The sequence below is a fragment of the Opisthorchis viverrini genome (assembly GCF_000715545.1).
Source record: "Opisthorchis viverrini unplaced genomic scaffold opera_v5_32, whole genome shotgun sequence".
Taxonomy (NCBI): Eukaryota; Metazoa; Platyhelminthes; class Trematoda; order Opisthorchiida; family Opisthorchiidae; genus Opisthorchis; species Opisthorchis viverrini.
The window spans coordinates 656,988-684,157 of record NW_008751687.1 but is presented as its reverse complement, the minus strand read 5'-3'; the positions used below and the strand labels follow the sequence as shown (position 1 = coordinate 684,157).

Sequence of the window (27,170 nt, the reverse complement as noted above, 5' to 3'; positions counted from 1 at the left end):
TGGGGACCGCGTGATCCTCACTGTGCCTGGTCGGAGACACTACAAGATATGGCTGCCAACCGATGTCAGTGGCGTCCTTGTTGTCAGTTTCTATCCAGATTGCCTGAGTGAATGTCTGGAGGTGTAGGCACCGCGGAATTATTGTTTTAAGCTAGCCTTAAGTCCCTTCCCCATCCACCTTTCCTCTTTTCTTCACAATAAGGGTTTCAAATAAATCATGGTTGTACGGCAGTGAAGCATCTGTGTTGAACATTGATGTCATGCTGTCAATGATGATGATGCCAAACCCTTCCCACCACACAAGCAAAAGCCCCTGGGTCATTTGATTGTGAGTTGTCTGACCGAAGGTCCTTATGCTCCTCGCTCCCGACTAACGATAAATGGAATAACCTAAATCCATGGAACCATTTCTATACGGAAGCTCTCAACGTCCGTACTCTTTGTCAGCTTGACAAACAGGCGATGCTCGCAGAAACCTCATACTCCCTTAAAATTGATGTGCGCTGTCCCCGAAACAGGCATACAAAACACAAGCATGGTTATGCATCTCAGAACACCAACGGTGGACTCAGCTCTTTCACATTTCTCCCTCAGTGTGTCCGGTGGTCAAGAAGCAAGGACTCGTGGAATATTTGGCGTTGGAGTTGCACTCATGCGCCTTTCTGGATTGCACCCCAGTGAACAGTCGGCTTTTCGCCGTCTGGTTATCCAGCTCAATCAAGCTCAGCACCTCTCGACATAAACAGAGGTACCTTTTCGTAGTGTCGGCTTGTGCCCCAACAGACTGCAGGTCTGATGCTGAAAAGGGTACCTTCCATCGAGAGCTATCCGGGCTCATTCATCAAGCAAAAAGCGATCTGAATGCTTAAGTAGGTCGTCTGGGCTCTTCGCAATCGCATTTGGGCGGTCGATTCGGAGTCGATGCTCGCCGCACAGACAACGGAGATCTACTTCATTTGTGTGCTGATCATGAACTGTTTTTGGCTAGTACGAACTTTCAACATGAACGTTCGCACTGCGTAACCTGGCGGCCGCCAACTACAAATCAAACGTGGACCCAGTTGGACCACGTGCCCATCAGCTACCGGTGGAAAGTTACAGTTTAAGACTACCGTTCCTTCTGGGGTACACCACTTGGTTCCGACCACGCCATGGTGCGTGCACACCTGACAGTTCGTTTCCCTTCAGGCCCTCGCAAGTCAGCAAGAAGCATACCAATCCACTGTCTTCGAAGAACTACCATAGCTCAACAGTATCGATCTGAGCTAGCCCAACAACTTTCCACAGTAAAACGATACTGTGGTGGCAGTGAGCATGTGGATGAAGCTTGACAAAATATGAAAGCATCTATGTTAGCGGCGTTCATTGCAATCTGTCCGACTTATCCGATTCAACCACAAGACTATTTGATGTCGTCGAGATAGCTATCTATGATTGATGCCAGGAAACCCATACCAGCGGGCAACGCGTATGACGGCGCTCGCAAATCCCTCAAACGCTAAATAGTGAAGAGTCTAAGGAAAGATCGAAAGCTCGGGAGATGAAGAAGGCTTTTGTTCCCTATATCAACTGATACGATCGGCTGGCTCTTGGAAAGCAACGGTCAGTGAAACGATAAGTGAAAAAGATGGTTCACTAATTCACTCACAAAAACGTCGACTTCGAACACTTCGAGATACAGTTCAGCTGACCTCCTGCAACACGTACAGGTATACGGGTGAATGGAATGTAAACGTTGATCGCCCGTAGAAAGGATAAATAAAGTACGAAATATCCGTACTGAGACGTGACAAGGCACAGGGACCTGATGACCTGTATCCAGCTTTCTTCAAAGAAGGTGGAGAATTCCTGTTGACCCATCTGACAAGGCTTATCGGTACTATATGGAACTGCGACAAGGTGTCTGCAGAATGGGGCATGTCGACAGTTATCCCTATCTTCAAAAGGGGTACGCGGACGCTGTGTGAAAAACATCATGGAACCAGTCTGTTAGCTGTGGCATCGAAGGTGCTCTTTCGCCTTATCCTTCGAAGGTTGACTGAACACAGGGAGAAAGAGATACGTGAAAACCAAGCTGGGTTCCGTCCTGCAAAAGGTTGCATCGATCATATTTTCACCCTCTGACAGATTCTGGAATAGTGACACTGTTTCCCGCAAACAACAATGTTAGTGTTTCTTGATCTGAAGGCTGTCTTTGACTCTGTGGACCATGAGGCACTATGGCAGTGTCTGTGGAGCAAAGGTGTCCCCCATAAATTCTTGAGGCTTCTTAAGGCGCCGTAAGCCATCTCCCACGGGCAGGGGTCCACAGGAAGCTCTCTTCTGAGTCCACCACATCAAGTGGTCTCACTTCTCCTCTTCAACTTTGTCATTAATACGGTTGTGGAAGACTCACTATGAGCCTCTGATGCCTGTGGGGTCGAAGTGTTCCCGAGAAGTGCGCTCAGAGGTGTCGATAAACGCAGACGACATAGCTTGCCTTCCTTCTGACCCCATGGTAGTTCAAACAAAATTAAATAATCTAGGTAATTACGCCTCACGGTTTGGGATGCAAAGTGATAATGCGAGACTGGGTGAGCTCGGAAACCAACCTCATGCTTGCGGATGAGCCGATTGAGGTGGTAGACAAATTCGTCAAACGATGACTTGGCAGTCAAGTATGATAGCCACTACCAGCTTATTCCAGGTCGGGAAGGTCCTCTTCCGGACACTGGGATTTTGAAGGCAATTCTGTGTTCGCCTTGTTTTCTCGTCAACAACGAAATTAAGCAAAAATAGAGGGGAACCACTGCTTATAGGGAACCTTTTGGAGAGCTGCTCGGTCGGTCTAACACCCGTGTATGCATGTGAATACAAACAGCGCATGATGCTCGCATGCCCCGCCGTGCAATCATGTTACTGATCTAGAGAATCTAACGCACTCTTAATGCCAAAATCCCACTGATTGTGGAGTGCCTATACACTTGTCGGGTCCCGTCTTCACGTGTCTTGGTAAGACGACGCAAAGTAAGTGATGTAAACGGCATATTATAGTGGGAGTCAGTTTAGTTCTTCTGTGATTGTCACACTCAGTTCATCCAGCACTATTGTATTCTCGACCAGGAGGAATACCTATCCTAACGTCGAACCGTTTTAGGGTATTGTTCGAGACACAATGCTTACATGTAGTTGTTGGAACCATTCCGGTAGCAGATAACCCAGAATATTTCCAGGACGAGTCAACATGAGAAGACATCTTGTCCGAAGCGGACAGGTCATTTTGGCAAACTTGTTTCACATCAGGGTCTCTTCAGTGACCGGACGACGTGTGGTCATTAATCACTTCCCTGAAATGCGTAACTAGGAGCAGCAACGAACAAGCACGTGATCCGAATCCATATTGGTGTTCCAGAACGACCGACAGTCAGTAGTTGGCCCATGCCACCCATAGCTAATGGCGATTTGGCAATCTGTGTTGGGGGTTGGCTCGCATACCGAAGGAGAGGACCTTGCACATCCATATCTCCGACAGCGACAACAATGTCTGAGCACTTGGGCCGCCACAATTGGGCGCTCAAAGCATCGTCAAAACTTTTTGATTGAATCAGACCTACAGTCTTTTGAGGAAGATACGATGAGCAGACAGCTATTATCGGTGCGTTTACGGGGTACTCTCACATACGTTACCAAACGAACTGCACACAGGGGACTGTCAGGGCAGTCATTCGACCAGGGGCTATTTAGCTTAGTGAATTTAAACAATTATGAGTAGCGTATTACGTCAATGCCAACTCATCAGCGGTAAGCAACCAGGAGTGACTGGAAACGTAAGGGGAGGTTATCTGAACAACAAACAGTACTTAGGTCTTCAGTCCTCGTTTCAGACAGACAGCACATATCAGTAGAAAGCTAGTCCAGCGTACATGCAAGAGCAGTCTGTTGTCCAACTAGCTTCAGAGCGCAAACGCTAAGTGCTACCAGACGACCCGAACCTCGGGGTTTGAACGATAATTCCGGAGTGCTTGTGATCATGGCGACGTAGTCAGTTGTAATTATTGGCGTTGGTAGCAGTGGGTGGTGGACAGATTTGTCAGTCCCTAAGAAAGCGTCTTTGGAGGTGTTGTTAGAAACGGGGTGAAGAGGGGGGACGAATATGTGAAAGGAAGAAGCTACTGTGTCAGCACCTTAACTTCTTTTCGTCATGAATATAGACTCGGTTGACCCACGTAAAGTACGGGAATTTCTGCACCTGTACGGGATCACGTTTTTGTGTCGTAATAGGTTTACGACGTAATGATGATCATCTATACCATCGAGCTGGTTTTTGAAGTCAAGTTAATAGTGAATGGATCTGTCGTTCAGCCTGTATTCGTCCACACGGAACTGGAGTGAGCAGTTTTCACACACTCCCGTTACTTGGATGGAATATCTGCCACTTTATCGCATTATTGTGACTTACTCACTATAGTAGTTACTGGCATCACCATCGATGTCTCACTGACGTCCAACAACTCCAATTCATTTGTAGGAGGTTCTGATGTGGAAGATCAAAATGAAGAGTGAGAATAGTATAGTGCTAGCTAACATCACAAGTTCTCACCTCTCCACAACTTGGAACACTACATTAGCCAGCAGCTTTCTGAGTGAGTAGTTCCTTCCTTAACTTTGTAGCAACCCAAGAACCGTATAACGTCATCAGATTTTTTCCCATCCCAATTCATCACACCGCAACGTTTCGCTCTCCATATTTGTAGTCAGTCAGTCGAACTTCCGATGAGGTCACACTACCAAATGCCGTAGGCACAGACAATCACAGTGAAAAGCCGTTGTGTTCTGCAAGTACTGAGGCTTCCAGCCGATGTCCTCCGTGCATCCCCACTGTGCAGCATGTGTCAGAAAGTTCTTCGTAAGTCTACCGATCCCATTATTTTGCCTGTGTATTTTCCTTTTTCTGAAGTAGGTACATCGTAATGTAGATAACCAGTATGATCCACCTTTGGTGATTATATATTTGAGTCACTGGGTACTCACATTTGCTTTTCTTAGGGTGACTATCTAACTGTATTTCCATGAGCGTTTTTTGGAGTGTTTTTCCTTCGAAAATTGGTTATTTAGCTGCGTGTTAAAGAAGACTAATATTTATTTCTAACTCATCTGTCCCCAGTTTGTGTTAAGGTTGTGGATATATCAGCACTCGATCCAGGCACCATTAGAGGTAACATTCACTGTTCTCCTCTCCTCAGCAGGTTGAAGCTAACAGTGCAAAGTTTTGGGTCAAGCTGACGTTTCCTAAACCATGGTTCTGTCGCTGTCACCATCAGTCAATACAGATTCTGCTGTTGACAGTGGTTGGACCGCTGGACTCCTGAAGATGCCTAGGCTAATATAAACGGGTTGGGCTGAGGCTGATTTGTTACTGCGGGCAAACCTGTAAATTCGGAAGATAAGGTCGACGGGAAAACTCGCAACTGCTCATTGGTGTGCCACAGTCGGTCTAATCACACCCAGAATTTCCACAATCGCTTTCATAAGTCACCACAGCTTACGTTGGTAGAATCGGTTCACAACAGCTCTCTATCGGTAGCTCAGGGATGAGCCTCAGCAGCTTTGATACTCTCGTGGAAGCGGGTGTCTGCCGCATCTGTACGCATCTTCACCCCCCACTGCATATTCGCCGGTGCCCACCTACTTATGTATCAGTATACATTGACTGCATTAATGGTGATGTGGATACTTGCAGTACTTTTAGAATAGTTTTGGAGGGGGGTCTGATCATTCCACAGGTCAACCCTCTACTCAATTTATTGGATGGATGCTGCAGTTCATCGAAAATGAAGGCTTTCTTCGACGCTTTCATGAAACCTTAAAGTTGACTTGTCAGTTGAGCTACATACGGGTGTTTTGATTGAAATAAACTGGTTTTCTCCTGGGACGTTTATTTGGTCTATTTTCGTAACTGTCAGATTTTCTGCTCATCTGAACATACACACACTCTTGTTTCCTAGGCCTGTGGACTGTGGCATCCCAGACAGTCAGACGTTGTCACCTTATTGTTCACGGATTTTAGAGAACGCTGTTCTCCCGACAGCGGGTAAGTCCTACTCAAAGCTTTTTTCGTTTTGTTCGTTTCATATTGTCCCACTTCTCTCCTGTTCCGCTTCTATGGTACTCTTCACCTTCGCCCCCAGTCACTCGCCTGAATGATATGTTACGGTCCACATCAGAAAGCGTATTCAATATTGTTGAAGTAACTCGAACGGAACCACTATGGCACACTTTCGTGGGCGATTTCATCGAATGGATTCGGCGATTCGACAAGTGCAGCTCCCACTTGAGTTCCATCGCTGTTCAACCATGTTGGATGATGGGATCACCGGATTTATCTATTTTACCCAACGCACCAATTCCGTGCACTTGGCTCTCGGGTCCTGCCGGCCATCCGTCAGTGGGAGGTGGCGTTGATCTGAACTCTAACAAACATCCTTTGGCCCTTACATTGACTGGATTGGCTGTTTCATCCCAACTTCTCCTTCCCAATACCGTATTTTGGATAGAATTAGATTCTTCAGGTAAGCTCACAGTGTGTTTCAGACCGTCCATACTTAAATCAGACGGTTCTTCAGTACGCAAGCTGAGTCAGCACTTACCGAGTGCAAGTAGCGCCCTGCTGCAGTCTGCTTGCAGCGTTACAGGAGCTCCTCCACCGCGAATGTTTGGCTATATCTTACCTGTGACTTTTAGGTGGTGGAAGCCATATGCGATGGGTACATTGTTCTTTATTCGGTTTTGTTCAAATAATGGCGCACGCGGCTCAACCCCAATTCTTCCCAGCATTACTTATCTTGCATATTTTTACATGACAGGCAAATCACCGATCCAGCGCTGGTCCACCGTGTGTTGTATTACGATGCTGTTGTGATTTTGGAGAGGCCTAAATGGCGCACCAACATATATGTGCGTAGTTCTTCTGCCGGAAAAAAAGTAAACCTTGTCGCACTATTATACTTTGCTTTCTCCCAATTGGCAAATTTCTAAGAATTCTTGTGTGTTCGAATCACAAGTATGAAGGGGTACAAGTGTCAAACAAGTTTGTTTCAACGTGACCATCATACGGGGTTTTTCAGGCTAGCTCTGTCGTATGGTTTACTTTCTAGCCTACTCTGGCTCATTGAGGACGATCACATTGACAATCACTGAAACTGAGTAGTGCATCACAAATGTCACTGAAACTAATTTCATGTAGACACATTCTTGATAGGCAGCTGAATGTATTAGTCCAGAATTTTCAAGTGTCGAGGGGAATTCTCCTGTTGCAATGGTCGACCTTTGCAGTTGGTTGGATTCTACCATACATACATACATACATTTGCACTTACTTGCGCAGCGGGACCCTCCGACTTTGTCCAGTTTATCAGTTAGGTTACCACAATTTTTGGTTGTTCAGGTTTGGACATGCTTTGGCTTTTAGGTGCAGGGTTGGAAGTTTAGTAATTAGTTATACAACCCCATTGCAACCGTGGTTTATCACTTTCGCGTGCTTCCTCCCGTGACCTGCTGTTGGTGGCCTCCTTCAAGGTGAAACCCATCTTGTGCCGACTTTATGCGGCTTCTGCCCACTGACTTGTCAATAAACAGATTCTCCATTCAGTCGGTTCCCTCAATTTAGTACCGTACAAACTGAACCGTATCTATACGTTTTTATTTCAGCACCGGGGCTTGTCTACTACGGGGGGATGTTCATGCCTCACTGGTCACATTTTTTCAAGCATGAACACGTTCGCGTGTGTAGACGTGATAACCCAGATGCCTCCAGTGTGCGCCACTGGAGTAGTGGTAACACTCGCCTCACACATCAGGTGTCCGGAGTTCAAACCTGGGAGCTGCCAAGGATGTTTACTGCTGTAGTAAGAGCAGAGCTCGAGTCCAGTGCTTTCCCCTCTGGTGTGGATTGATTTGAATAGTCGCGCCACAACGGGAGTGGGACTATTCAAATGCGAGTGCATGTGAATACTGTACGGCACCCACACTCAGTCAGCACGAATTTACCGTCTGTTTACTCCCTAACTTCGATGAATATAGCATGGCAGCACCTAAGGCCGCTGTACCTGGGTACCGTCTAGCCTCGTCATAGTTAACAGCGGCTTTACCTTTAGTCATCTTTAGGTGTTCTCCAAAGGTTCCCCCACTTGATCTTGCGCTCTCTAGATTCTTCATTCGTCGCTCAAACAGGGTTGTTTCCCTCTCACTGACCACTAGATTACGTGCTCATCATTTTGGCATCATTATGTGACTTCGATAGATAGCTGTCAGTCAATCGGTTAGTTTGCGGACGTAGAATAGAGGGCGTCTCTTGGTTGAGGCAACAGCCGCACACCACTCCACTGATCATATTGGTTTGAATATCGAGTGGACCGAATGACATGAAAGAGCACGTGTGGATTGCCCATGCCCCAAGACAGTTACTATCGCTTTTCAGAGAACGAAGCTGTCTCTCAGCTGGCCTACCGGACAGATCCCGCCAATCTTAGCATGGTTTCTGGGGAAAGTCTGCTCTTCTTATGCCACTATGTGTGCAGCCAACGTTACCGCACTAATTGCTCCAGTGAACTAACGCCCGGACGTTGCCCACGATTCTCTTCGTCCAGTGGGCGCTCCTGCAGATGAATTCCGAGTATAGTTATCACGCACTAATGTTACAGTGCACTGAAAACACATTTGTCGTGTTTCTCAGGCCTAAACCGAGAAAAGTCGGATAGAATTTTGGTGGATCTGGAATTTGATCTACAGGTACCACCGTGGCGTGTGGTAAGACTGTCTCGGAAGCAGACGAATTTCGAATCGTTGACATATTTATGTGACCTGCTCTTTCCTAGTGTTTGATTGCTACCATATTTGCTCAGGTACGCACCTTTGTATTGTCATTTTTGATCGTCTGATACGTTAATCCAGTCTGTTTTCTCCAGTGTCTTAATTCTCGCTTACAATTTTGTGTTTCTATGATATCCATCAATTTATTCGCCAGGTGACCCGCAAAAAGTACAGCGCGCCCTCTGTCTGGATGGCCTTCGAAGTATCTTTACTCATCTTGCACAAAGTCGGATGATGTTGGTTGCATGGGACGCAAAATGGTGGTTCCGTGTAGCCAGAGACCTTCTGGGTTTCGGGCATTTGTCTGTATTTGATCCAGCAACCGCCGGCTGGCTTCGTGATCCCGACCAGGGTCGTCCTTTGTTGTCTTCGGAAGTGCTCAGGTTGAATCCCAATATGCAAGAACTTATAGAGCAACTGAGACTGGCAGGCTTCAACACAGGTTTGTTCCATATTAGTTTCTCCTTGATACAGGATTTTTAATTCGTTAATAAATTTATAATGACGCCTATTCTTGTTTGCGAAGATTGGCTGTGTGCATTAGTTCTGTGACCACCCTAGAACGACGCTCTGGCTACTTCCCGCGTTTAAGTAGTCAGAATCTAATGCTCTGCAGAGCTCTATACTAGGTCGGTGAAATACGGTCAAAAAGGTGTGATCTGGTCCTTTCCATCGAGTACAGCCTGGAAACTATTCTTAATTGCTCACTCTCTTGTCTTTCCTTCATACACATCGGTGACAAACCAAGAGCCTCCAACACAATTCGCAGACTGGTCTAATCTGGTCCCGGCGGATTCCAAAGAGCCTTCCAGCATATGCCCTCCAAATCGAATGGTTGTTCTGAATGGGCCGTTTGGTTTGTCTCAACACATTAGCATAGCAGCCACTCACTGCTATCTGCTTGCTCAGTGGACTGATCCTGACTTGTTCTGCATGACTGAAGTACCCGAGATTCTTTTGCAGTTGGAGCTCCCATGTCAAGCTCTGTTAGCGCGCGTCGAATCCACCGGTTTCGGTAAGTTTGTTCCCCTATTATTATTTTTCCATACATTATCACTTTGGTGCCTGGACATTTGGTCGCAGTGTTGGTGTATTTTTCGGCCCTTTGCTTCAACTATTGTGATAAATCCAGCCCTGATTTTGGATAATATGAATATGATGACATTATTCTAAATTTATTCAATCTGGTTACTAAGCTAGCTTGGATTCGTTAAAAGCATCCGAGTGGGTTAAAGTACATCACGGCGATCCATAAGTGGAACATAAGAGCTGTGTTAAGCCGCTTACTTCCCTAACAGCGTTCCTCGTGTATTGCCTGCTTTTTAGGTTGTCACGCCTTATTCTTAGCCTCACTACCCACACGAAGCTATCCCAGTTACTGCGCTCTTTACGTGTCATGGACCAACCTGGTTATGTATAATAGAAAATTCACTAATGCTTTGGGACGTTTTGTGACAAATTACTTGGTGCTTGCAAACTAATTGTGCTCTTCAACTCCCCATGTTATTTCATTCAAACAGTACTTGATCTTGACCTACTGCAGAGCTGTCGGGATGATCTGCTACGACATGCGCAGCTACTGGAGCGGGTTGCTCATCGTCTAGCAGGAGAATCCTTTGACTTGGATTCCCCCAAGGAAATTTCGAAGGCAAGGTGGTTTGTCAGTCTGTGTTCCCGTCATTTTTAATTAGTAGGCAGGCGCTTTAAGGTTTCGACTCGTCTTTACTCCATCAGCCACCACAATGACTATTTCCCGAAGAATCCTCAGTGTATATTCATACAAACGATTCGCTCTCGTACCGGCTTGTTGACTTAAACATTCAACGCCTCCTCTAGTTAGCACTCACGCCGCAAAAGCGTGTTTAGATTGGCTTCTGAATGTAACAGTGGCAAACACATCAGGTGAACGCGCTAGTTTGTTCGGTAACTGTCAGAGGACTTTGTCAATGGTGAGACCACAGGTGTCCTGAAAAGCTGCCTAATCGAATTCGTGACTACTGGTGGATCAGTGGGATTATTGCTGAGTTAGTTCTGTCACCTCGTTCGCGGATCAACACCATCAAGATACTATTAGGACTAAAAATGGTACCCTAATTGGAGTCCAGACTGATATGCCAGTTTCGGAGTCTGACACCACCTTATCCTGCCCAGTTACTTCATTTAGCCATGAAGTAGGATGGCCTCGAAAGTCAGTTTCTCGGTTCATTTGTTTTTGCTACAACCCGATCCGAATATCGTCGTCGCTCTACTTACCTTTGGAGGCTTCCACTTATTTGTAAGTGGTATGACCGGATTGTGCAGATAATTCTCAAGGGCCAGTGCGACTGACTTGTACAACAACACTCCAATTGCTTTTTTCAGCTGAAAGCGTAAAGTATGTCACAACTTCAGGACATTGACTTAGTAATAAGGGATTCTTATTAGAGCTTTAATGAGAAAGCCGGAGAAAACGTTGTTTGTTCCTGGGTAGGCCGGCTTTCGTCATCATTTTGTGTGCACCCTTTTGAACTCTATGATATAACCAGCACTACTTCATGAATGTCACCAGTTCGTGAATTCCTTTAGTGAAACGTCATTCGTGTGATGCTCTTTTATTCAACGGTGCCGTTCTATCCACTTTTCCATTTTTAACCTTTGATTCACTGGTCCTTTTATGTCTGTCGTTGCATCAGCACATGAGCCGAAATAAGTTCGTACACGGCTTGTGGCTGAGAGACTAAACTTCAGTCTGATTCATAATCAACTCGATGTGAACCGTTAGCCGTTGGTCGTTTGTCGTACCACTCGCAGCACTTCCTTTGAAAGGTGTTCAGTGGTAGTGGATCGTTCCATCGATTACTGATGGTTGACATGAGGCAGAAGGAAGAGCCTAAGCTCCGGGATCTCAGTTCAGTCTTTCACCACATAAATCGCGCACCGAAGCGCATGATTCCAGCTGCTACAGTTTCGTTCATCGAGAATAAGGGGACTAACGAAATGAGCGCCACTCGTGTAAAATGATGGCCCAGTTAGTACATTGGCGTTGAATTATTTCTTTTGTCCGGTATGACTGCGATTGGGTTCCCGTCTGAAACAGTTTATTTTATTGTGAATGGAGGTATTTGGTTTGCTTCTTTAGTATAGTTTGAGGCCACCCCGCAACCACCTCGAACCAATCAGTGAAATTCTGAGAAAGGTGCGTTTAGCCTAGTCACTCAGCTGCTCTTTGAAAACTATATAAAACTAAGCATGTATGGAAGAATGGCCCACCCAACCACTCGCTGATGATGTCACCTCGATTGTTTGCATGCTCGGTGGAGAGATGAGCAACCGTCTAATCATCCCCCAATGTACGCACCCGAGCTAAAATTATTCCTATACATTTCCAGTTGAGGACTGCTGTACTATATAACAGAATTCGTAACAGTCTCATTTTTCTGCTGTTCATCTGTATGGATCCCAGTCTGTTATGAATAGATGAATGGTCTTAGTCACAAGCGCCCTTTTGGCTCAGTAGTTAGAGCGCGAATTTCGACGCTCTGGCTACTTCCCGCGTTTAAGTAGTCAGAATCTAATGCTCTGCAGAGCTCTATACTAGGTCGGTGAAATACGGTCAAAAAGGTGTGATCTGGTCCTTTCCATCGAGTACAGCCTGGAAACTATTCTTAATTGCTCACTCTCTTGTCTTTCCTTCATACACATCGGTGACAAACCAAGAGCCTCCAACACAATTCGCAGACTGGTCTAATCTGGTCCCGGCGGATTCCAAAGAGCCTTCCAGCATATGCCCTCCAAATCGAATGGTTGTTCTGAATGGGCCGTTTGGTTTGTCTCAACACATTAGCATAGCAGCCACTCACTGCTATCTGCTTGCTCAGTGGACTGATCCTGACTTGTTCTGCATGACTGAAGTACCCGAGATTCTTTTGCAGTTGGAGCTCCCATGTCAAGCTCTGTTAGCGCGCGTCGAATCCACCGGTTTCGGTAAGTTTGTTCCCCTATTATTATTTTTCCATACATTATCACTTTGGTGCCTGGACATTTGGTCGCAGTGTTGGTGTATTTTTCGGCCCTTTGCTTCAACTATTGTGATAAATCCAGCCCTGATTTTGGATAATATGAATATGATGACATTATTCTAAATTTATTCAATCTGGTTACTAAGCTAGCTTGGATTCGTTAAAAGCATCCGAGTGGGTTAAAGTACATCACGGCGATCCATAAGTGGAACATAAGAGCTGTGTTAAGCCGCTTACTTCCCTAACAGCGTTCCTCGTGTATTGCCTGCTTTTTAGGTTGTCACGCCTTATTCTTAGCCTCACTACCCACACGAAGCTATCCCAGTTACTGCGCTCTTTACGTGTCATGGACCAACCTGGTTATGTATAATAGAAAATTCACTAATGCTTTGGGACGTTTTGTGACAAATTACTTGGTGCTTGCAAACTAATTGTGCTCTTCAACTCCCCATGTTATTTCATTCAAACAGTACTTGATCTTGACCTACTGCAGAGCTGTCGGGATGATCTGCTACGACATGCGCAGCTACTGGAGCGGGTTGCTCATCGTCTAGCAGGAGAATCCTTTGACTTGGATTCCCCCAAGGAAATTTCGAAGGCAAGGTGGTTTGTCAGTCTGTGTTCCCGTCATTTTTAATTAGTAGGCAGGCGCTTTAAGGTTTCGACTCGTCTTTACTCCATCAGCCACCACAATGACTATTTCCCGAAGAATCCTCAGTGTATATTCATACAAACGATTCGCTCTCGTACCGGCTTGTTGACTTAAACATTCAACGCCTCCTCTAGTTAGCACTCACGCCGCAAAAGCGTGTTTAGATTGGCTTCTGAATGTAACAGTGGCAAACACATCAGGTGAACGCGCTAGTTTGTTCGGTAACTGTCAGAGGACTTTGTCAATGGTGAGACCACAGGTGTCCTGAAAAGCTGCCTAATCGAATTCGTGACTACTGGTGGATCAGTGGGATTATTGCTGAGTTAGTTCTGTCACCTCGTTCGCGGATCAACACCATCAAGATACTATTAGGACTAAAAATGGTACCCTAATTGGAGTCCAGACTGATATGCCAGTTTCGGAGTCTGACACCACCTTATCCTGCCCAGTTACTTCATTTAGCCATGAAGTAGGATGGCCTCGAAAGTCAGTTTCTCGGTTCATTTGTTTTTGCTACAACTCGATCCGAATATCGTCGTCGCTCTACTTACCTTTGGAGGCTTCCACTTATTTGTAAGTGGTATGACCGGATTGTGCAGATAATTCTCAAGGGCCAGTGCGACTGACTTGTACAACAACACTCCAATTGCTTTTTTCAGCTGAAAGCGTAAAGTATGTCACAACTTCAGGACATTGACTTAGTAATAAGGGATTCTTATTAGAGCTTTAATGAGAAAGCCGGAGAAAACGTTGTTTGTTCCTGGGTAGGCCGGCTTTCGTCATCATTTTGTGTGCACCCTTTTGAACTCTATGATATAACCAGCACTACTTCATGAATGTCACCAGTTCGTGAATTCCTTTAGTGAAACGTCATTCGTGTGATGCTCTTTTATTCAACGGTGCCGTTCTATCCACTTTTCCATTTTTAACCTTTGATTCACTGGTCCTTTTATGTCTGTCGTTGCATCAGCACATGAGCCGAAATAAGTTCGTACACGGCTTGTGGCTGAGAGACTAAACTTCAGTCTGATTCATAATCAACTCGATGTGAACCGTTAGCCGTTGGTCGTTTGTCGTACCACTCGCAGCACTTCCTTTGAAAGGTGTTCAGTGGTAGTGGATCGTTCCATCGATTACTGATGGTTGACATGAGGCAGAAGGAAGAGCCTAAGCTCCGGGATCTCAGTTCAGTCTTTCACCACATAAATCGCGCACCGAAGCGCATGATTCCAGCTGCTACAGTTTCGTTCATCGAGAATAGGGGGACTAACGAAATGAGCGCCACTCGTGTAAAATGATGGCCCAGTTAGTACATTGGCGTTGAATTATTTCTTTTGTCCGGTATGACTGCGATTGGGTTCCCGTCTGAAACAGTTTATTTTATTGTGAATGGAGGTATTTGGTTTGCTTCTTTAGTATAGTTTGAGGCCACCCCGCAACCACCTCGAACCAATCAGTGAAATTCTGAGAAAGGTGCGTTTAGCCTAGTCACTCAGCTGCTCTTTGAAAACTATATAAAACTAAGCATGTATGGAAGAATGGCCCACCCAACCACTCGCTGATGATGTCACCTCGATTGTTTGCATGCTCGGTGGAGAGATGAGCAACCGTCTAATCATCCCCCAATGTACGCACCCGAGCTAAAATTATTCCTATACATTTCCAGTTGAGGACTGCTTTACTATATAACAGAATTCGTAACAGTCTCATTTTTCTGCTGTTCATCTGTATGGATCCCAGTCTGTTATGAATAGATGAAGGTCTTAGTCAGACACCGAAAGGGTGCTACATTTGAACGATATATATACAAGCGCGGTGTGTGCTAGGAATGTTTCTATGTGATGGGTATGGTATCGATTAAGAACAAGTGAGGTGGGTTTGTTTATCGCCTGTCTTTACGATGACTGACTCCGTCACCTAAGCAGTCAAGACATGTGACTCGTTCGTCTGAAGTGACTCCTAGGTGGTTGGGTCATTCGTCCAGACCATTCATCATTCTCCACTGGACATTTGCTCATCCTTTTTCACATTCCTTATTTGCAACCGTTGATTTTATTATTATGAATACCTCCTCCGGTATCCTTAATTCGTAATTATGAAAGATAACTTGGCTGTTCAACATTCATAGCATGCATCTGCTTGTTCTGGTCAATTTCCTGCGACCTAGTCATCGGGGGTGATGCAGTAGGACATGACTATTCGCGTATCTATCCCGTCACAACTTTATTCCTATTTGTTAACTTTCTCACTACGCCCATCCTTACCGATCATTTACTTGTCTCCCTTGTTCGATTAGGTTTTGTTTGCGCGGCTCCGTCTCCCCCACCTTACTGACCCCACTGATCATGTTGCTGCAAAAAAGCGCAGTCGTGTAGCTCTGCTGACCGGTGGACGCTCTCAGTCCCGCAGCCCCATCTATCCCCGCGTGACAAATTCGCTTCTTACTCGCTTGTCTGGTCTGCATCCATTGCCTTCAGTTATTATTCAGTGGCGACATATCTCGTGCCTGCTGACGAAAACGTTCGGTGGACTCATGTCTGCTTGTGAGATTCACGCCGATCGATTTCTCGTTGATCAGGTAGTGCTAAGTTCGCGGTTGTCTACCTGTTTTCTTTTATGTTGATAGCTCCCCTTCGTGATTATTCCCCCCCCCCCTCATGTCTGCTTGTGAGATTCACGCCGATCGATTTCTCGTTGATCAGGTAGTGCTAAGTTCGCGGTTGTCTACCTGTTTTCTTTTATGTTGATAGCTCCCCTTCGTGATTATTGCCCCCCCCCACAACGCTGTTCAACATAAATACTGGACGATGGTCAGGTAGAAAATGAAATGCTTGTACAACACTTTGACTACACTTTGAAATTGCTATGGCAAATTTATTGGCTCATTTCTGAAATCAAACCATCGTCTGAAGTAGATTTTCCTGTCCTTTTTGACCTGTCATAAAGACGGTGGCGTTTTTCCAGTAGTTTATCTGGAGAAGCCTTCTAATTAGCGAGGACAAATAAGTCAAGAATAGAGGAAAACCAAGTAAACTACACAACCAGAAGTGAATTAGAGTCTGTTTTCTTTTGAGCGTATAGCCGTCTGATCTTTTTGGTTTTATTGCTTAAAGATCTGCAACCGCGGTATGTAGTTACTTAGCTTGTTGGTCAACGAAAATGTGATTGTCAGTTGCTGCATAAGTGTTCTGGGTTGCGGGACAGAGTTGTCGTAGTGTACAGAGAGACGCGGAAGGGACCTTATTTACCCGGAAACAATCAATTTTCACTTATTTTTAGTTCATCTTTCTGGAAAGACTGCGACCACTGACTAAATGGTCTGGTTGGTGGCGGATTACTAAAAACCTTGAAAACTCGCTGAGCATGTTCAGAAATCTGCCCGTGACCCACACTTCTAAGCCACCAACCGCCTGCTTCACTTGCCCCCCCTCCTTAATTATCACAAGCGACACTGATGGCGTGAGGCATATCTGCCAGTGCCACTGTCCATTAATGAGTTGAGTCCCGGATCCCTTATACAGGGAGGCGGTAGTTGTCGACCCAACTGAGTTGTTTAATGCTTCCACACTTCGTTACAACTTCGTAGGCTGTCCAACGCTCGGTCGCTTCCACTCAGCACGGGGCTAGGCGAATAAAGCTGTGCGAAAAAGACGTTTCTCTGGCGTATGGAGTGCATGTCCTATAAGCCGTGACTAATTCAGCTATTGCTGAAAAGTTTCTTTTTCCTAAGCCTATCTAGCGAATGTCAGCGTTGCTAATCAGATGTGTCCATCAGACCCGTCCAAGACCAAGGAGATCCACTGCTGATGAGTTATGTCTAGAGCTTCTCATCTTCGCTTCAACTGAATAATTACACCACGATATGAAGAAGAGCGTTTGAACGAGCGCGTTTTGAACGGAAATCTCCCAAATCTCGCTACCACCTTTAGCGAAGAGGAAAGAGCCGAGGCTTTTCATTAGGCTACTTAATTGTGGCAGGCAGTTGACAGCCAGTTGCTTCGAAAGCCAACTCTAAAACGCAATGAATTCTCAGTTTTCCAGCATATTCAGTTACATGATGGACACATTTTTATTTGGTGTCGGGTTAGGGAAATGTGGTATGCGAGCATCCACATCCTGATACATCGCAAGCTTCACTGGATACACATGCACAAATTCGTAGCGACTAACTTGAAGGTCCCGGGTTAGAATCCCCTCTAGAATCGTATGCTGTTCAGCGCTGGTCATTCCCAGTCAAGATGAAGCAGGTGAACAGTGTTACTCTGCTTTTCAGCATAGATTTACTTCACTCCCAAGACGAGATATTAACTAAAGATGACTGAATCAGTATTTCATAAGAGTAATATGAAAACTATAGAGATGGGTGCAAGGGAATTCCATCAGCCTACAGAACTACAGTAGCGAAACCTCAAATGGAACTTTGAATGCTGGCCAAAAATAGTTTATTTTTAGTCGGAGTGGGCTTGAATGAATGTGAGATAGTTCATAAATCTTTTTGATTTGTGTCATAGAGCTTTACAAGCTAACGCAATCAACAAGTTTTTAAGTGCATATGCGGCCTATGGACTAACTTAACTGTTCACGATTGGCATGGAAGCATAGCGTTCGGATTTTATCCTGAAGATTTCAGGTTAGTATTTTGCCATCGATTGTTCCTAACAGGCAAGGGACAGCTACCCTTCATTTTTAGACTCTTCAACACAGGTTGATCCAAATTTTATGCGTAAAAGCAACTATTGAGATCTGCTTACAAAGGGAGCTCTTATCTGAAAATTGAGGAAACTGAAGTATGTGATTTCCAATTGGTAGCTTAATACCCGACATAAACCCTCTACTAAGCACGCGCAAATATGCGTTCAAAATAGCACAACAGGGCAGAATTGGATAGGTGGTGATTAATCAGCCTATGATCCAGGACTTGCGAAATGCCTTTCGATACATCCTTTTGGGACATGCAAGTTGCAGAAATAGCTGGGGGCGGAATGGAACCAGGCTCTCGTTGAACGGTTAGAAGTTTGGATCCTCCATGTCGCACGTTACCTTTTATTTTTTACACGGTTGCCGGTGTATTCCTTATCTCATATCCAGTGTGTCATCATCTCATATGGTTATACGGTGCGATAAACAGGAAGTCATTCCAGAAGTGAGAAGCAAGCCCCAGTGCTGTGGCCTTTCATCGTGTTTGCGGTCAACTTGACTACTAACTTTGGTCACATGGTTACGGACTAAAGTTGTTGCATTTTGAAAATCTGCTGGGAATGGAAATGTAGACTCCTAAGTCCTTCAAATTGAGGCAAACGGCAAGGCTGTGAGTCAGGGAAAGTCCACTTTAATGACCGGTCGAGGAACATTAGCGACAAGTTGATCCCGAGGTAGGCTGGTTGGCAGTGCTTTCGGTCTACATCAGTCCTAGGTTTCCGAATTTGGATACCCAGTGGAATTTATTCATTTCTACCTAGCATATGTACAGTAGGGAATAAGTAGACCAACTCTTGAGCAGAACACAACTGTTCATATAGTTTATTCCTGTGAGTGCTTAAAACTTGGCTGGATGCAATTTGCTAAATGAAGAAGTTAATCAGCAGGGTTCTCCCACCAGTCGCATTGAAGCTATTTTCACATGACAACAGGCAATGCAATCCTTAAACTCGATTTTGAGGTAGACTGGGTGAAAGAAAGATGAAATTGAAACCATTAGGGACTGAACTTTATAAGTGCAAACTCCATCTTCGGACGGATATAGTGGAACAATAAGAACTATGGTACCGAATGTTACAGAATCCAGAAATTTGTCTCATCGTTGATAGCAACATCGTTGGTGGAAACCGTAGTTCAACACACTCGCACACCTGGATCGGATCGACGCAACAGACTAGATCACGTGTTTCGAAGCAAGATTTCAGAGTCACAGAAGAAAGTTTTCATATTACTGTTCGTGCATTCAAGCCCAGGGCTGGAGTGACGAACTAGGCAACAAAATTTTATGATAGCCACCGTTACCTCACCCGCATGACGTGTGAATGGTATTCCGACTCTCTAGCCTTGTTGCACTGATCTGTTCATTCAGTCGGTATCAGTCCAGCCAACTGATTCAACTCATGTTGCTATAGCATCACCACTTCTGTTTCTACCCATCGCTCGAGAGTCAAAAGTTCATCTCTAACTGACGTTGAGCTTTAATTCAATGTATGTTTACACTGGACTTCATTTGTGTACATTACGATGGATGTTGTGAACCAGGACCGTCATGTTTGACACAAAACCGCGGTAGATACTTGATGCTCCTTGGTTTCCTTGCTGCTGCGTCCAGGTTTCCGGTTACCGGAACTCGTGGTCTAATCTAAACACTGCGGTGTGTTACCTTTATGTCAAAGATCTGGATGATTTCGTGGTTGCATTGCACTGAATTCGTGTTCCACCACGCTTCGTTTGATGACGCTCCACCCGTTACGTGATAGTAGGTGAGACTATTGGGTGGACCAATGGATTGTCTGTCAAATTCCATAAATGTTACATTCAACATTTCATATATCTGATATACCGTACAGCCATCTTTTCACATTTCACGAAATGCAATGAAGGACTATTGGCCGTTAAAAAAGCAGACCGATATAGCTTCCGTCTTTTTCGCCCACCAGAAAACTACCACACCTGGGCGTATATCTCCCACTTATGATGTCTACACGGCCACTGGACGGATTGTATCCTGTTTCCCGAACATCCAAGCTGTACCGAAAGACATCGTTATCGATTATACTCAGATTCACACCCGTAAACCTCCATCCGTGGGTACCTTTTGTCCAGCAGCCAACTCTGTCGCCGTTACTGCTGAGGATTCCACCAAAAATTGTGAGTGGCCAGATCTCATCGCAAAAAACCTTTCGGAACTTCCGAACACTCGCTTGGTAAGTTATCGGTTGATTGTATACTTCGTATCGGGGTATTGCTCCTCCCAGACAACTTCCCCCAACTCATCAGCATACTACTCGACGGAATTAAAGTAAGCATTAAGATGTAAATTTATCCCAGCAACATACTGCTCAGTGAATTAGTGAATTTCGAGCCGTCAATTTCAAAAAGCAAAACTTTGCAGTGCTCAAATAATTAAACAACCAACTGCACCTGAAATTCAGCATGACATAGCTGTCCGACCGCATTCTATCGTCAGCGATCAGATGAGACATGAGCGTTTTTATCTTGAGGTGATCATCCGATTGAGAGTATCGTTTGGTCATATAGACACTGTTTAATTGAATTCAAAGTTTGACCAACGAAAAGTAGGGGGATATGGCTGATGCCGCATCGTCGTTTGTGATTTTTGGCCATTGTTTGCTTGTTTCGTTCGGTTGATGTGTATCCGTAAGGCGAGTAGAGATCCAGACGGTAGCACTTGGCCTTTGCAAGGTTCATCAGTGCAGTACACTTCCTGTCAGTGTGATTGGTGAATAGCTCGCTCACAGACCCAGCCTCTCTTTTCTTTTCATGCTATCACATTCGACCACACCGGCGCCTATACAGATGGTTCGCTGTCGTAGCCTTAAAACTCGAAAAAATCCTCATGATGGAATGAGCGGATCGACAAACGGAATGGCTTATTGTCAACGAAGCACAACTGTCCCAGTTAGCTTGAACCTCGAGTTTCCTTAGCAGGTTGTCACGAATTCTCCTTTCTAATTAGCAGCAGCACTCACATGTTATCAAACTAGCTAAACTACCGCGAACAAACCGGTTCATGGACAACATGATCGACGACATTCAATTCACCTTGAGAGTTAAATGATGACAAGGTGATATTCTTAGACACATTCATCATTTTGCCAAAGACAGCTGAACCCCCCCTCACCCCAATAGTAAACTCTCCTTGTAGGTATATCAGTTAGACTGTTGACTCCGTATGTGCGTCATCGGGCGCTGACATCCTCAGGCAGCTCGAAACCAATCTTTAAGCTTCGACGACCAGTCTATGTGGCTGCCTTTAATGTTCGAACTCTGAAGCAAACAGGACAACAAGCTGATCTTGCATTCACACTGGACTCCCTTGGCATTTATGTCTGCCGTCTCTCAGAAACAGGAATTCAAGATGCAAGCACAGTGATTGAGATAACCGCCCCATCAGTCTCCACTCGCTTCCGGTTACGCACCTCTGGTGATCCAGAGGCTGCTGCAGCGGGATGTGCAGGGTTTGGTATCGTCCTAAGTTACTGGGCGGAAGTGTCCTTCCTTGACAGGATACCTACTGATAGTCACCTCTGCGCGATCCGTCTGGCAACGTCTGTGAAAGAGTCTCACAAGCGGGAAGTTGATAGATGTCTGTTTATCGAGTCTGCCTACGCGCCAACCGACTGTAGCTTCGACGCCGTCAAAGACAGGCTTTATAAAGCCCTGAATGCCCTCCCGCGACGAGCTAAAAGCTCAGACATCGTGGTGGTTGCCGGAAATTTAAGTGCACAAGTGGGCAGGGTTAGTGTATCTGAGACGATCAGGAGGTCGATATGGATTGGACTCGGTGCGTACGGATAATGGGGAACGATTGCTTAAGCTACGTGCTGATCGCAAACTGTTTTTATGCAGTATAAACTTCAGAAATCGTCTGGCCACGTGGTGCCCTCCAGCGGCATACCGGCCAAAAACTCATTTTGGCCACAGTGCCATCAGTTACCGATGGCGTGGATTAATAACTGACTTCTGGTCGCTTTGGAACACATTTGTGGATTCCGACCACGCGCTCGTCCGGAATCACTTCTCCCTACGTTTTCGGCGGCCGCGTAAGGTTCGGACAAATAGCTTGGCAACTGAAAGACGGGCAGATCCGGATGTTAGGCGAACTTATCTAGTGTCTCTTTCAAATGCTCTACCATTAAATGTGAACTCATACTGGGGCGATATTGTCACCTTGCATAGTGCTTGGAATTTCGCCTGTGGTACGGCACCACCAGGCGCACCCATACACTGGATATCAGACCGAACGGTGGCACTGCTTAAATCTCGAAGAAATACCCCAGCCGGTCCCGAACATAACCCGATGCGAAGAGTTATCAGACGACAAGGGAAGGTGAGCTTGCGATCCGACGGACCAAAGAAATGGAAGAGGCCCAGAAAGCCGGTAATACCCGGAGATTATTTCAGTTGATCCGTGCGACCGGTCCCCGGAAACCACCCGTGAGTGAAACCATAAAACATCAGAATGGAACGACCATCTCGAACAAAGAAGAATGCCTCGACCGGTGGGCTGAATACTTCGAACAACAACTTTCGTGGCCACAAGCCGACACTCATCTAGGGCCCAAACGTGAAGTAGAACCCTGGACGGTGAACGTGGAACCACCTACGGCCTCAGAGGTTTATGACTGCATATGTTCTCTCAAGCGCCACCGAGCTCCCGGTCCGGATGACCTTCTACCCGCACTGTTCAAAGACGGGGGTGAAGTCCTCAGTCAGCGCTTGTCCGATCTGTTTGCTTGCATTTGGAAAGAGGAGTCTGTCCCAGACACTTGGGGAGAATCGATGATAGTGCCCGTTTTCAAAAAAGGGGCGCGTAGTTTGGTAACCACAGGGGTTCAGCTTGACCCCGATTGTAACGAGACTGTTGGCATCAGTTGTGCTTCCTCGCCTCACAGTGGCTCGCGAGATACTGACTCGAGAGCAGAAAGCGGGATTCCGGCCTGGTAGGGGTTGCGTTGACCAAATCTTCACACTGCATCAGGTGCTAGAACAACGCCATACGTATAAGCGACCCACGATTCTAGTATTCCTGGATTTCCGAGGCGCATTTGACTTGGTTCAGCTTGACACGCTTGCCAACCAATGCCCGCCCCGGAAGTTTTTAAACATCATACGTTCTTTGTATTCTCAGACTTCCGGACATGTGAGTATACGGCGGGCTCTCCAAATCCTTCCATAAACAAAGTGGTGTCCGTCAGGGATGCCCACTCTCTCCATTCCTGTTTGACTTTGTGATCGATGAAATCGCGAGGGGAACACTGGAGGGTCTCTGAAATTCCGGCGTTCAAATAGCCTGTGACAAAAACCTTATCATCATCATCATCATCATCATCGACAGCATGACAGTGTTCAACACCGATGCTTCACTGCCGTACAACCATGACTTATTTGAAAGCCTTATTGTAAAGAAAAGAATAAAGGTGGACGGGGAAGGGAAGAAACTGACAACAAGAACGCCACTGACATCGGTTGGCAGCCATATCTTGTAGTGTCTCCAACCAGGCACAGTGATGATCACGCGGTCCCCATCCTGGAAGGCGAGTAGCACCGACAAAAACCTCGCCGATCTGGAATATGCAGACGACATTGTTTCATGTTCGAAGAGGAAGAAAAGGCGCAAGTATTCTTGGATGAACTGACCAAAGTCATCCCGTCCTTTGGTGTGCACTTTGCACCCACAAAATGTAAGGTCATGCTTGTGGACGTGCAGTCACTGGACACACCACTTACAATCTAGGGAGAGGTACTGGAAGTTATGGATCGTTTTACGTATCTTGGAAGTTGTATTAGTTCTGATTGTAGTGTGACAGATGAGGTGAATGCACGAATCTGCAAGGCTCGGGTCGCGTTTGCTAATTTGAGACACCTATGGCGTCAAAGCGATGTATCCGTGGATCTCAGGGTACCTGTGTATTAGGCTACATTGGGTGTTGTTTTGTTTTATTACTGTAAGGCTTGGCCTGTTCGAGCAGTTGAACTGAGACGTCGTCAGGACCCCAACAGAACCATAGCTTATGTGGGTTGCTGTCGATGGATCCGTAATGAGGCGATTGGAAAGCGAGTTTTCGATTGTACAACGGGGACTTTCATTGAGGAATGTGTACAGCCACAGAAGCTGCGTTCCTTAGGCTATTATGTTGCGTATGCCAAACCATCGTTTGCCAAATTGAGTGAACCTCTCATTGATGAGATCTGGAGGGGAGGCTCCGTTTTGAAAGCATCAACATGGATATATGCGTGCAACTGGGCGATATCTGTCTGATGTTGCTGTCTTTGTTGATGATAAATCGACGTTATGCTGGTAGCCACACGAATTTGATGTCCAAGCTGATGTTCAAAGTGGGAAACGAGACGATCAATACACGAGTGACGGATTCAGCAGAATTGATTGAAATTTTCCCCCATGTTTTGTGCCATTCTACCACTTTAATACGCAAGAATAACACTTACAAGGTCGATTCACACCTGGACCTGCATAGCTGAAAAGGAACAATGGCGATTTTCATCAAATCGTTGAAATATTCGCTTTTATTAGACATTGTTTCGCTAAAGCTTGGATGTCGGTGTATAGGCGTAACATGCTACTCATAAGGTTGTTGAACACTCTTCGACAACCCATGACCGGTTTTGCCCCTCTTCGTGCTCATCAGGTAGAGGCAGTCCTCGAGTTTCCGTTAATCTCATTTTCCAATTGAACCGGCGTTGTACGAAATTCGACACACTAATTTGTTTTCCACAGGAGATCCATCTGAAACCCAGCTGAATCTTTTGTTTACGATACTCTTTTTCGTGACGGAAAATAAGGAGCCGAGCCCATCTGATAGCCTCAAGATCGGCGAAAAAATCGTTCAGTTGTACAACCCTTTCCATGCCTAACTGCCATGCCACCCGAAGGAATCACGAGGGCTGGGATACTACTAGGTCGCTCAAGCCTAGACAGGGGAATTCGAGAGGCAGAGGTCCGGTTCAAACTTTCCGGTCAGTAAATTCACCTCCCAACCGCTGAGCCACTTCGACCCCAAAAGCATATCTACTTTTTAGAACATCGCAAACGAGGGATTCAACTTGGTTTCAGGTGGGTATCCCTGAAAACCAAATTGGTATGCATATGAGTATTTGTCGAATCGAACTATCCTATCGGTCTAGACACTGTAGTTTTAACGTAGAAACGTTCTCTAGTACTCCACTGCTCAACAGCTCGACATTATTCGAAAAGTGGCACACCATAGGCACGTCTTTATCCGATCATCACCTTCGAGTTTATTCGATACTGGCTCTTAGTTCATTGGAACTTCAACCACTAGCGAGATGGCATGTCTGGACGACTCAGTGTAACAATAGGCAATCCAGCTGACGATAAACCGGCGTGTTCCTCAGCGAGTGGGCCAGAAAACGACGAATTTTTCGGAAAGGGAATTGTCAGCGTGACGAATTGACATGGTATCTGCGGAGATCGTTGACCGCTTGCAAAAAAGATTCCGGACACACTGAGCTGACAAAAACACAGTTGTCAAAGCACCGAGTCCCAACCAACCACGATAGCACTGTGAAGTCATACTGACACAATTTAATACTGGTACGTACGCTCAGAGCGCATTCCATTTTCGTTTTCTTCCTCAGTACGCCCCCAACTCATGAGGTTATATCGTACGATGAGTTTGATGTTATGAGCCACACCAGCCCTCGATGAAGTTTTTGGCAAACTGTCTCACAATTGTTCGGCTTCGTCACTGCTTGCATGTATGTCTTCTGCCACTTTATCCTTGCAGGTTATTCGTCCGCGGCGCGCTTTCCAGGCCTGTTCTGGTGGAATCCTGGTATCCGCTGATTTCTGCCAATTGGAACTGCGTCTCCTCGCTCACTTTAGTCGGGATACAGACCTTCTGAAATTACTCTCGATCGATGGGTCGGTGGATGGTACGGATAGCTCCTTACCACCTCCACCGGAACAAGATGCTTTTCGTAAAGTAAGGGTCTCAGAACACTTCATTTGTTGGTCTTCTGTACACCTGGTTTTCTGGTTACTGAAACCCGAAGAAGGTGGTAATGTCTGTGGGTTCATGCGCGGAACAATCTAGTAAGATACTTGCCCGAAATGGACTTTTCTTGATCTTCATGTAGAAGGTAGTAGAAACTCTGCTTCCACTGTGTACTAAGACTATTCGCATCGTGATTGTTCAACTGAAAATAGTGCTGATGGTTCTAATTTTCACCCAAACAAATTTCTTGAGATTTGCTAGAGATTTTTATTTCTGAACTGGGTTTCAATCTCGGCTAAATGTCAAATAGACTGCCTGGTTTTCGTGCATTGTGTAAACTCCTCTTTCACTGTATTCCGGTTTCAGTTAGCTGCTCATTGGCTCCGATTATCATCCACCCATGAAGTAAGCAGCAACCAACGACAACAGGCGAAGCAAATATGCTATGCCCTCATCTACGGAATGGGTGTCCAAGGTTTGGCTTCTCAATTGAATGTCCCAGAAGCGACTGCCCAACGTCTAATGGATAGCTTTATGTACTCATACCCTGGTAAGTATGATGTTACCGCCATGATGCAGTCATTCCCTAAGAATTCAATCACTGATCTGTTTACCGGTGACTCATGAATGTTACGTGCGCGTGGTAAAGGTGGAGCTGATACGATCTCAAACTACCCTAGATCACCACCGGACACGACAGTTCATACCACACAGCTAAAAAACAGTACGGTCAAGCGGTTGACGATCTGTAGCTTTCCCACACTTCCTACATTGTTTCACTCGCTTGCAAACGCCAAAAACTATTCATCGCGAATTGGAGACTGCAAACAATCCCACCAAACTGCTGCTCTGTTTCATTTCGATAGAATATGCACTTTTCGGACTTATAACTGGGAAGATTCATTCTTAACCTCGTGTTGATACCTTTTTGTGAGAATGAATAAGGTCAGCCTGTCTAACCTGCACTGACTT

At 45.7% G+C, this 27,170-nt stretch overlaps 1 protein-coding gene across 1 annotated transcript in view; it reads left to right on the top strand.

Moving 5' to 3' along the window:
- The window catches only part of T265_02512 (hypothetical protein), a gene marked incomplete at both ends in the record, with an annotated part of 51,613 nt that overhangs the window by 20,874 nt on the left and 3,569 nt on the right, over positions 1-27,170 (top strand). Inside the window, 12 exons of the mRNA XM_009166775.1 lie at positions 573-748; positions 5,985-6,070; positions 6,168-6,548; positions 9,002-9,289; positions 9,617-9,862; positions 12,565-12,810; positions 20,113-20,346; positions 21,365-21,957; positions 22,537-23,007; positions 23,051-23,362; positions 25,989-26,186; positions 26,565-26,748. Of these exons, the coding sequence (XP_009165039.1) occupies positions 573-748; positions 5,985-6,070; positions 6,168-6,548; positions 9,002-9,289; positions 9,617-9,862; positions 12,565-12,810; positions 20,113-20,346; positions 21,365-21,957; positions 22,537-23,007; positions 23,051-23,362; positions 25,989-26,186; positions 26,565-26,748 (3,415 nt within the window). The remainder of the gene's footprint in view (positions 1-572; positions 749-5,984; positions 6,071-6,167; positions 6,549-9,001; positions 9,290-9,616; positions 9,863-12,564; positions 12,811-20,112; positions 20,347-21,364; positions 21,958-22,536; positions 23,008-23,050; positions 23,363-25,988; positions 26,187-26,564; positions 26,749-27,170) is intronic.